The sequence below is a fragment of the Coregonus clupeaformis genome, chromosome 13 (assembly GCF_020615455.1).
Source record: "Coregonus clupeaformis isolate EN_2021a chromosome 13, ASM2061545v1, whole genome shotgun sequence".
NCBI classification, from domain to species: Eukaryota; Metazoa; Chordata; class Actinopteri; order Salmoniformes; family Salmonidae; genus Coregonus; species Coregonus clupeaformis.
In genome coordinates, this window is record NC_059204.1 from 23,655,302 (window position 1) to 23,667,698 (window position 12,397).

The window sequence follows — 12,397 nt, forward strand, 5'->3', positions numbered from 1 at the left end:
ACACTCAGCGTTAGCTGGGGAGGGAGAGTCATCTGGTGTTGATGTGTGTGACCCTGAATCTCCTTCTCCCCACACCAAAAGGCTGCTAGGATGCTTATGGTGTACTGTACAATTTCTGAGATGGTACCACATGTATCACCTCCACAATAGTTTGTCTCTCATGATCATTTCTCATATGCCCCTTCCTCCCCCTCCAATCGAGAACATTTGGAAGCCATCTGGACACACGCACAAACACACAGCTCAGCTTCACTCTTACTGCTCTGACAGTCTGCAGTGTTTGATATGGTGATAGACTGTGACTTCAGGCTGTGTTAATACCCTCACAGGGCTATAGGGCTGCCCATTCATTCACAGCTGGATTCAGTCTGTTTGTCCACTCAGATGTAATCAGAGTCTTATGTTTCACTGGCCCTGCCCCCTCCATCACCCCTGTGCCCTGCAGTTCCTCCCTCAGACATGATCAATCTACAGCCAGCTGTCTGTTTATCAGCCAGGGAAGAGAAGGGGTTAGTTCAGTTCAGCACTCATCATGGACTCATCGTCTTCTACCTGGCCTGGCATGGCCTTGGATGGTTAGGACTGTCATACGATGCCTAACTGTAACTCAATGCTCCCCTCCCCACCAAGAGGGTGAAGTTAAGAAGACAAGGCTGTTGGATAGTCTGAAGCTGTCAAACGAGAAGAGTTGAATCCATCTCTCTGAACACTGCGAAGAGGATGCTCCCTCTTCCTCTTAAGACTCTCTGACTCCAGCCTTGCTAAAGCCCTGCTAAAGACTAAGCCTGTCTTTAGGGGCTGCTGTTAGGGGCTGCTAAGCCTGTCTTTACAAACACACTCTTTCGGTGTAAGAGAGAACGCCAGAAATTAGGTTTGTCACGATACCAGTATCATGGCAAGGAAACAAAATCTGAAGCGGATTGTCACCTAGAGTCACATTTGTTTATTTTGCAAGCTATGGCACCCACAATTTTACATAAAGTAGGTTTTTATAGGACCATAGAGTTTAGTCTAGTTTGTGTTTTTCTTTTTTTGCCATGGAAAATCTGGTATCGGAGTATTGCGATACGGGTATTGTGACAACCTTATCAGAAATGATGAAGATCCCGTCAGGACAAGTCTGTTCGATAGTCTGCAGCTGACAAATGAGTGAATAGGTGATGTTGGTGCTCACTCATCCTCCTCTCCTCTTAGACTCTGACTCCAGCCCTGCTAAAGCCCAAGCCTCTTTATATACAGCCTTCAGTGTAAGAGAAAAGGGCAGAAGTGAATAAGTCAAGACGTGGCAGCTAAGGGCCCAGCCTTTCCTCTCCTGACTACAGTCAGCTTCGCTCCAGGTCTTAGTGAGGGTTCAGCCACAATGTCAGTCCCAGAATGAACCCTTCACAAAGCCCACCCAGCCTAACCCATCGGTACGGATTACTACCTCCACAAACACACAACTTCTATCAGATAATACTTTGCTGCCTAACACCCTGGTCCACACCAGTTAGTGTGGTGTTGTCTCTCTCGCTTGGCAGTGACCTTATCTCACTTTTGGCCTCTGCATGAGGGCAATTCCATAGTAACGGAATTTCACTTTAAAATGGTTACAAAACACATTTCCAGGAAGAACTGTGCAGATACAAAGTTTGGTAAAAGGATAAAACTGAGGGAGATTTTACCGTAATTCTGTTACATTTGTACATTTACATTTTAGTCATTTAGCAGACGCTCTTATCCAGAGCGACTTACAGTTAGTGAGTGCATATATTTTTCATACTGGGGCTGTTACCAAATTGTATCTGCACAGTTTTTCCTGGAAATGTTTTCATTTTTTATTTACTGTGTCAATAGTTCAAAGTTGTCATTGTGCATAGAGTTGTATGGTTTGTTAAACTTTTAAATCAATGGTTTTTGTTTGTTTCTCCGATTTCTCTGGTGAAGGCTTTTGTAGGGGTTGTTTTGAAAGACCTTGTTTGAGGCCCCACCATAGAGAGAGATAGAGGACTCATCTTTGTATCTGTGCCATTATAGCATCTGTGACGGCATAGGCATCGCCATTGAGGCAATCGCCATTTTGAAGTAGTCAATTTTCTTCTTCACGATTGACTGATCCATCCTTATGACCAGGTTGGAATTGACTTCAACAGGAGGGATCAGCCAATGAAGTTGGAAGTCCCACTCAGTTGAATAAATTAAAATGGTGGAAGCACTCAATGGCGCTGCCCATGCAAATATGGCCTTTTGGCCACTTGAGGCCTCTATCATTCTCTGTGGAGCCCACTTGTCTTCGCTCATCCAGTATTGACAGTGTCTTTTGGGTTAGTAGAGGCGTATTGAATGAGTTCGTTACGTGATTGGCCCTAGATTACATGGTTTGTTCTGAGGGACCTAATGGGGATATGGTGATGGGCTGGGATAATTAAAAGCATTGCTGTGGTGAATCACAACATGTATTCTCTCTTTCTCTGTCTCTTTCTGTTTGTACTTCCTTTTTCTCTCCCTCGATCTTTCTTCTCTTTTCTATCACTTTCTTTTCTATTTTCTCTCTCTCTCTCCTTCCCCCTCTCTGTCTGCAGAAGAAGGAGCGGGAGTGTATGCAGCTGCGTCTGGGGACGCTACGCAGTGAGCTGGAGAGACAGAGGAAAGCGCTGGGTCGGGAGACAGACCTGCGGCAGAAGGAGAGAGCACTGCTTCAGAAGAAAGGTACATGGAATTTGGAGTTACACCTCAAGACACAATAGACAGGTATTTCCACAAGGCCACGAGGTATTCCAATTTCAAATTGCATACAGTGTGGGGACTGGGGGTCCATATGGGATTGTATTCCTAATACGTACCTTACACAGGGTGCGTCCTAAACAGCACCCTATTCCCTATATAGCTCACACTACTTTGGACCAAAAGTAGTTCAATACATAGGAAATATGTGGACACTTGGAACGCAACCCACAGCCTCTGAGACAGGTACACTTTGGGTCAGCCAACTGCTGTTCTTGGTGTGCTCTACTGTATTTTACTGCATATTCCCGCTCCAAACATTTACAGTAGAGTACGCTACAGCACCTCACACACAGGAAACCTCTTTCACTGTTGAACGTCTGGAGGCTATGAGTCACTCCACCACAGTGACTGTTTTTCCCCTGGCCGTGTGACACTTTCAGACAGAGAAATGTCTTTGCCGGCCAGCCAAGTTGTCCTACCATGGCCGGTAAAGTAAATCGTTAGCCTTTTATGGTGTCATTGAGCCAATTATATGGGTTGAATAACTGCAGGTTGTATCATGTCTGGGATGGGTGGGTTTGTTTTATAGGCCAGTTTACTGCTGCGTATCTGTTATGTCCACAGGGAAATAAAAAACCTAGCAGAGTTCATATTCAACACCACCATACCATGATGGACACGCACAGACAGGTTCATACATGCTCATGTACGCACACACGCACATACTGTACACATGTCTCTGTCTCCCTCTCTCTCCCTCTCTCCGTCTCTCTCTCTCCCTCTCCGTCTCTCTCCCTCTCCGTCTCTCCCTCTCCGTCTCTCTCTCTCTCTCTCTCTCTCTCTCTCTCTCTCTCTCTCTCCGTCTCTCTCTCTCTCTCTCTCTCTCCCTCTCCGTCTCTCTATCTCTCTCTCTCTCTCTCTCTCTCTCTCTCTCTCTCTCTCTCTCTCTCTCTCTCTCCCTCTCTCTCTCTCGCTCTCTCTCTCTCTCTCTCTCCCCCTCTCCGTCTCTCTCTCTCTGTCTCTGTCTCCCCCCTCTCTCAATTCTCAATTAAATTAAATTTGCTTTATTGGCATGACGTAACAATGTACATATTGCCAAAGCGTACTCTGGATATTTACAATATTAACATAATTAAAATAATAATAATAATTAATATTGTCAACGGGACAACAGTAACAACATTAACCAAGGGTCAAAATAACCATTGAACAATAACAATATAGTGGACATGTGCAGGTTGGTTGGTCTGTCAGACACTGTCCCTCATCTTATGGCAGGCAGCAATGTAGTGCGCTGCCAACCCACAGCTCTCTGCGTCCTCCCCCAACAGGACGGGTAGCCTATTCTCATCAGAGAGGTCTTTGAAACCTTGAAAAACTGTTTCGAATTTGGGGAAATGACACTCTGTTTTATATGGTTGCACAGCCTTTCCTCTACAGGGAGCCAGGTTTTCCTGTGTCTACCCTTCTCAATGGCAAGGCTGTGCTCACTGTGCCTGTACTTTGTCAAGGTTTTTCTAAGGATTTGATCAGTAACCATGGTCAAATAGTTAGCCATTGTGTAATGTCGATTTAGGGCCAGATAGCACTACATTTTACTTTGTGCTTGTGTTTCCCTATAAGCAATGTAGTTTTGTTTTGACTGTGTTGTAATTTGGTTTATTCTGATTGATTGGATGTTTTGGTCCTGAGGCTTCAGTGTGTTAGTAGAACAGGTTTGTGAACTCAGCCCCAAGATCATCTGAATGAGGTGACTCTTTTCTTTGCTCAGCTCTTGGCATTGCAGGGCTTGGTAATGATATCAGAGGGGGTCACTGCATTTTAGATGTTTCCAAAACTTAATTGCAATTTTTTGAGTTTTTATTATTAGTGGATATTGGCTTAATTCTGCCCTGCATGCATTTCTTGTAGTTTTCCTCTGGACATGTAGGAGAATCTTACAGAACTCTGCATGCAGAGATTTCAATGGGGTGTTTGTCCCATTCAGTGAAATCTTGTTTTGCAAGTGGACCCCACACCTCGCTGCCATAAAGTGCAATTGGTTCAATGACACATTCAATTAATTTTAGCATAATTTTAGTAGGTATTTCAATTTGAATTTGTTTTTTAATGGCGTAGAATGCCCTGCGTGCTTTCTCTCTCAGTTCATTCACTGCATCATTAAGGTGTCCAGTTGAGCTTATTTTTTAAACCTAAGTAATTGTAGTGTGTGCTGTACTCTATATATTTTGTACCAATTGAGAACTTTGGTCTAATTCCCTGAGATCTGGATCTCTGGAAAATTATTATTTTAGTATTTTTGGGGTTTACTGCCAGGGCCCAGGTCTGGCAATACTGCTCTAGCAGGTCCAGGCTCTGCTGTAGGCCATGTGCTGTGGGTGATGGCAGGCGTAGGTCATTTGCGAAGAGATGGCATTTAACCTCTGAATTGTGAAGACTAACACCAGGGGCTGAGGATATTTCTAGAATAGTGGCCAATTCGTTGATGTAAATATTGAAGAGTGCAGGGCTCAGATTGCAACCCTGGCGTAGGCCCCGCCCCTGGTTAAAGAATTCTGTTATTTTCTTGCCAATTTTGATGCTGCACGTATTGCCAGTATATTGATTTAATTATGTCATATGTTTTGCCCCCTACACCACTTTCAAAAACTTTGTAGAACAGTGCTGTATGCCAAATAGAATCAAATGCTTTTTGGAAGTCAATAAAGCAAGCGTACATTTTGGTATTATTTTGGTGGACATGTTTATCTACCAGGGTGTGTAGGGTGTAAATATGATCGGTTGTGTGATGTTTTGGCATAAATCCAATTTGGCTTTTACTCAAGACATTGTGCTTATTAAGGAAGTTTAGAACTCTTACATTTATAACACTACAGAAAACCTTCCCCAGGTTACTGTTCACACCAATGCCTCTGTAATTGTTAGGGTCAAATTTTTCTCAGTTCTTAAAGATTGGGGTTATGAGTCCTTGATTCCAGATGTGAGGGAAATAACCTACACTCAGGATCAAATTAAACAGTTTTATTATAGCCAATTGACATTTTGCACTAGTGAATTTGAGCATCTCATTTAGGATGCCATCAGGTCCGCATGCTTTTTTAAATTTGAGGGCCTGAAGTTTCTTATAGAGCTCCTGGTCAGTAATTGGGGAGTCCAATGGATTTTGATTGTCCTTTATAGCTTTTTCTAATCCATTCAACTTCTCATGAATTTGGCATTGTTCTGCGTTTGTGTCAATTTGCACGGTGTTGTAGAGTGTTTAAAATAGGTTGTCCATATGTCACCATTTTGTATCGCTAATTCCTCTTGTTTGGATCTTTTTTCAGTTTTTTCCAATTTTGCTAGAAGTTGTTTGTGTTTATGGACTCCTCAATTAGTGTCAGCTGCTTGCTGTTGTACTGTGCTTTTTTGGTTCTGAGTGTATGTTTATAGAGTTTTAAAGTCTGACAGGAATGAAGGCGTAATTCACCATTATTTGGGTCTCTGTGCTTTTGGTTTGAAAGTGTTCTAAGTTTTTTCCTTATAATTTTACAATATGCATCAAACCAGTTGTCATCTGTGATCTTTTTTGTTTTGTTTTTTATCAATTTCAGTTGTGCTTTTTTGCAGTTTGCCTGAATATATAGTTGATGTTTTTTACTGCTAGATTGATGCCTTCTTTACTGTGAGTGAATGTGGTATCCAGAAAGTTATCTAAGAGTGTTTAGATATTTTGGTTACTGGTTGCTTTCTGTATTTGTTTAACAGCAGGGTATAGTAGGGTGGGTTCTGAGAGGACTTGGGGGGGACTAAGGCTCTGATGGATCCAGGCTCTGTGTTTGGCCAAGGGGCAGGACACCATGCTAGCTTCTGATAATGATTGGCTGGCCGTCTGCACTGCAGCACACCATCCCTGCACACAGTGTTCATAACCTCCAGGCTCACACACAGTAAGGCAACCAACATGCACACACAGACACTACAAGGAGGGGTCAGGGAAAGGTTGTCTTTGTGTCCCCGTCCTGACTAATGGCCCTTCATCCTCTGTCACCACTCAGACCACTGCTGGAGGGAAATCCTGGCCACAAATTGAAAATGTCCTTTGTGAAGAGAGGACAGGTGCTTATTTAAACTAACAAGGAAAAGTACCTGGTAGAGGATAAGACCAGGTTAGGTATGCATGGTTTCCATGGTAACACACCCAGTCACCTGACTCACCTCAGTAAACTACTAGGACCAGAGAGCCTTGTCATCATCTCCAGTCTCTGTCCCCCCCCATGCTACCTACTAGGCTACATCATATTGAGCTTTTCTGAAACAGTGTCGGAATCACGTCTGTTTCCGATCCTCATTCCTTTCTGTGAAATGACTGTTTTTCTGACGATCCCCTTTACTGTCAAAACAAATGGGGGCAAAACACAAATATACAGTACTTGTAGGGGGTGGCGTGTGTGTGTGTGAGCGTAGTGATGGGATGGGGGTGTCATGAGTATTGTGTAATATGGCCACAGGTATGTGATGAATGCTATGAAGCTGGTAGACACTGTGTGTGTGTGTGTGTGTGTGTGTGTGTGTGTGTGTGTGTGTGTGTGTGTGTGTGTGTGTGTGTGTGTGTGTGTGTGTGTGTGTGTGTGTGTGTGTGTGTGTGTGCGCCATGCTTGGCCACTATTGACTGTGTGAAGATACAGCAGATAGGAGAGCACTAGGGTAAGTTATCATCTTGATGACAGGTTAACAGGCTGTCCAATGGCCGCTGATTTTCTATGATGGTGAACTGCATGCATCCCTGTGTGTGTGTGTGTGTGTATGCATGTGTTGTATGCATGTGTAAGAGGCCTGAGCAGAGCTGTAATTCTTTGCTGAGACAAAGCCCAGAGAAAACTGAACATTATTTTAACCTTAACCCCCACAGTCTTCTGCTTAATCATGCTGTCACCATTTAAAAAAAAACTCCTACTTCTCCTCTGCTTTTCAACGTCTTTCTTTCCCCCTTTAGAATGAACGGGCTCAGAGGGGTCACAATTTCCTCTCACCTAATTTTACCCTCTATCACCTTGAGCAGACGTTATAAATTAGGGCAGTAAAAAGTCTTTATCGCGGTTATTAACAGTAGTTATTTTCACTCTCTGCCACGGCACCGAGGCAACTGAAGGCCAATAAACGTCAGTGGTGGAGTTAGTTACCCAGAGTTAAGAGTCAGGGTTTATAAAGTGGCGAGAGATGTGGGGGTATCTATCACTTCAACACACTGGACTTAGCTCAGCGCTCTGGACCCCACACTAAACCTATCAACATTACACCCACAGTCACCAGCTCCCTCAGCTGCACAGCGGCCATGTTGAGTTATTAAGGCGAGAGAGGGCGACTGTGACTGACAGTCTTACTAATGAGTGATAGAGTGGTATTACTGGACTGGAGGGGGCCTACAAGAGCTAGTAAGAGCAACTTGAGAGACACCTCTCATTCTCTTGTTATTTCTCTCGCCCTCTCTTTCAATCTCTTTCTGCCTTTCTCTCTCTCTCTCTCTCTCTCTCTCTCCACACAGAGAGCATGAGCAACCTTGTCTCTGAAGGGAGAACACAACAACATTGGAGAGTGGTGGAAGATTAACATCTCTAAAGCTGTGTGACGTAGCCAAACATAGCACCACAGGGTAGCCCTCAACACACACACACACACACACACACACACACACACACACACACACACACACACACGTTTTTACACAGTCTTTATTTGTTTTAGTTTGGCAGCAGACGCTTGATGCTTAGGAGACTGGGATGGGTAGTAGTGGCGTTTACATAAAAGCCAGGGCGAGCACAGGGCCTATGCAGGTGAAGGGGGACTTTAGAACACTGTTTTCAAGTCTTCGCTTAAATCAAAAGGGCTGGCTAATCTGCTCTGTCCCAGACAGTATCCGTCTCATCATTCCTAATCTGATGAAGACCCGAACCTCCCCTTCGCTCTTCCTCCATGTACCCCATCTATATCCTCCCTTCCACCCCGCTTTGGTGTTCCTGTCTGGGCAGACCAGCTTTGATAGGTAACATGCAGTGGAAGGGCTGGTCATTTGAACCATCTGCGTTTGAAGTTGTGTGTAAAGACGAGTGTGTATTGGAGCCACTCTAGCTGTTCTCCTTTCAGCCTGTCAACAGTGATGTACATGAGATGGGATGGTTGGGATGGAGTTGGGGTTTGTATCGATGCTTCTCTTTATTTGACTAAATCTTTATTTACAAAAGTAAAACAAATCCTGCCATCATTATTCATGTGTAGCACTTTTATGTGCTGTGTGTGGGGAGGAAATGTTTTTTTCCTGATCAAAGTAGCTGTATGAAGTTACCAGTGTTTAATGGAGAATTTCTACCAGCATGTTACATGTGCAACCAGAGGAAAGAAAACTCTAGACCACCTTTAGTCCACACACAGAGACATGTACAAAGTTCTCCCTCGCCCTCCATTTGGCAAATCTGACCATAATTCTGATTCCTGCTTACAAGCAAAAACTAAAGAAGGAAGTACCAGTGACTCGCTCAATACAGAAGTGGTCAGATGACGCAGATGCTAAGCTACTGGACTGTTTTGCTAGCACAGACTAGAATATGTTCCGGGATTCATCCGATGGCATTGAGGAGTATACCACCTCAGTCACCGATTTCATCAATAAGTGCATCGACGACGTCGTCCCCACAGTGAGCGTACGTACATACCCCAACCAGAAGACATGGATTACAGGCAACATCCACACTGAGCTAAAGGGTAGAGCTGCCACGTTCAAGGAGTGTGACTCTAACCCCGGACGCTTATAAGAAATCCCGCTATGTCCTCCGACGAACCATCAAACAGGCAAAGTGTCAATACAGGACTAAGATTGAATCCTACTACACCGGCTCCTATGCTCGTCGGATGTGGCAGGTCTTGCAAACTATTACAGACTACAAAGGGAAGCCCAGCCGCAAGTTGCCCAGTGAAACGAGCAGACCAGACGAGCTAAATGACTTCTACGCGTGCTTCGAGGCAAGCAACACTGAAGCATGCATGAGAGCACCAGCTGTTCCGGACGACTGTGTGATCATGGTTTCCGTAGCCGATGTGAGTAAGACCTTTAAATAGGTTAACATTCACAAGGCCGCAGGGCCAGACGGATTACCAGGATGTGTACTCCGAGCATGCGCTGACCAACTGGCAAGTGTCTTCACTGACATTTTCAACCCGTCCTTGACCGAGTTTGTAATACCTAAATGTTTCAAGCAGACCACTAGTCCCTGTGCCCAAGAACACCCAGGTAACCTGCCTAAATGACTACCGACCTGTAGCACTCACGTCTGTAGCCATGAAGTGCTTTTAAAGGCTGGTCATAGCTCACATCAACACCATCATCCCAGAAACCCTAGACCCACTTAATTTGCATACCGCCCCAACAGATCCACAGATGACGCAATCTCTATTGCACTCCACACTGCCCTTTCCCACCTGGACAAAAGGAACACCTACGTGAGAATGCTATTCATTGACTACAGCTCAGCATTCAACACTAGTGCCCTCAAAGCTCATCACTAAGTTAAGGACCCTGGGACTAAACACCTCCCTCTGCAACTGGATCCTGGACTTCCTGACGGGCCGCCCCAAGGTGGTAAGGGTAGGCAACAACACATCAACACGGGGCCCCTCAGGGGTGCTTGATTAGTCCCCTCCTGTACTCCCTGTTCACCCTTGACTGCATGGCCAGGCACGACTCCAACACCATCATTAAATTTGCCGACGATACAATGGTGGTAGGCCTGATCACCGACAACGATGAGACAGCCTATAGGGAGGAGGTCAGAGACCTGGCAGTGGGGTACCAGTACAACAAACTCTCCCTCAACGTGATCAAGACAAAGAAGATGATCGTGGACTACATTAAAAGGAGGGCCGAGCACGCCCCCATTCTCATCGACAGGGCTGTAGTGGAGCAGGTTGAGAGTTTCAAATTCCTTGGTGTCCACATCACCAACAAACTTTCATGGTCCAAACACACCAAGACAGTCGTGAAAAGGGCACGGCAAAGCCTATTCTCCCTCAGGAGACTGAAAAGATTTGGCATTTGTCCTAAGATCCTCAAAGTTCTACAGCTGCACCATCGAGAGCATCCTGACTGGTTGCATCACTGCCTGGTATGGCAACTGCTCAGCCTCCGACCGCAAGGCGCTACAGAGGGTAGTGCGTACGGCCCAATACATCATTGGGGCCAAGCTTCCTGCCATCCTGGACCTCTATACCAGGCGGTGTCAGAGGAAGGCCCTAAAAATTGCCAAAGACTCCAGCCACCCTAGTCATAGACTGTTCTCTCTGCTACTGCACGGCAAGCGGTACCGGAGTGCCAAGTCTAGGTCCAAAAGGCTTCTTAACAGCTTCTACCCCAAGCCATTTTTTTATTTTTATTTCACCTTTATTTAACCAGGTAAGCCAGTTGAGAACAAGTTCTCATTTACAACTGCGACCTCGCCAAGATAAAGCAAAGCAGTGCGATTAAAAACAACAACAACACAGTTACATATGAAATAAACAAAAATGTACAGCCAATAACACAATAGAAAATAGAAAATATATATACAGTGTGTGCAAATGTAGTAAGTTATGGAGGTAAGGCAATAAATAGGTCATAGTACAATATAATTACAATTTAGTATTAACACTGGAGTGATAGATGTGCAGAAGATGATGTGCAAATAGAGATACTGGGGTGCAAATTAGCAAAATAAATATCAATGTAAATAACAATATGGGGATGAGGTAGTTGGGTGGGCTAATTACAGATGGGCTGTGTACAGTAAGTAAGCTGCTCTGACAACTGATGCTTAAAGTTAATGAGGGAGTTAAGTGTCTCCAGCTTCAGATATTTTTGTAATGCATTCCAGTCATTTGCAGCAGAGAACTGGAAGGAATGGTGGCCAAAGAAGGTGTTGGCTTTGGGGATGACCAGTGAGATGTACAGTGCTATGAAAAAGTATTTGCCCCCTTTCTAATTTTCTCTACTTTTGCATATTTGTGATACTGAATGTTATCAGATATTCAACCAAAACCTAATATTAGATAAAGGGAACATAAGTGAACAAATAACACAACAATTACATATTTATTTCATTTATTTCATAAACAAAGTTATGCAACACCCAATTCCCCTGTGTGAAAAAGTAATTTCCCCCTTACACTCAATAACTGGTTGTGCCACCTTTAGCTGCAATGACTCCAACCAAATGCTTCCTGTAGTTGTTGACCAGTCGCTGTGGAGGAATTTTGGCCCACTCTTCCATGCAGAACTGCTTTAACTCAGTGACGTGTGGGTTTTCAAGCATGAACTGCTCGTTTCAAGTCCTGCCACAACATCTCAATTGGGATTAGGTCTGGACTTTGACTAGGCCATTCCAAAACTTCCAATTTGTTGCTTTTTAGCAATTTTCATGTAGACTTGATTGTGTGTTTTGGATCATTGTCTTGCTGCATGACCCAGCTGCGCTTCAGCTTCAGCTCACAGACGGATGGTCTGACATTCTCCTGTAGAATTCTCTGATACAGAGCAGAATTCATGGTTCCATCACACCACCACCACCACGCTTGACCTTTGGTATGATGTTCTTACTGTGGAATGCAGAGTTTGGTTTTCGGCAGGCATAATGGGGCCCATCTCGTCCAAAAAGTTGACTCAAGTTTGCCAAAAAGCACCTGGATG

At 44.4% G+C, this 12,397-nt stretch overlaps 1 protein-coding gene across 1 annotated transcript in view; it reads left to right on the top strand.

Annotated features, from left to right (window-relative positions):
• LOC121579777 (UV radiation resistance-associated gene protein) overlaps window positions 1-12,397 on the top strand; it is a 137,511-nt gene that overhangs the window by 35,706 nt on the left and 89,408 nt on the right. The window contains exon 8 of the mRNA XM_041894664.2: window positions 2,562-2,688. Within this exon, the coding sequence (XP_041750598.2) occupies window positions 2,562-2,688 (127 nt within the window). The remainder of the gene's footprint in view (window positions 1-2,561; window positions 2,689-12,397) is intronic.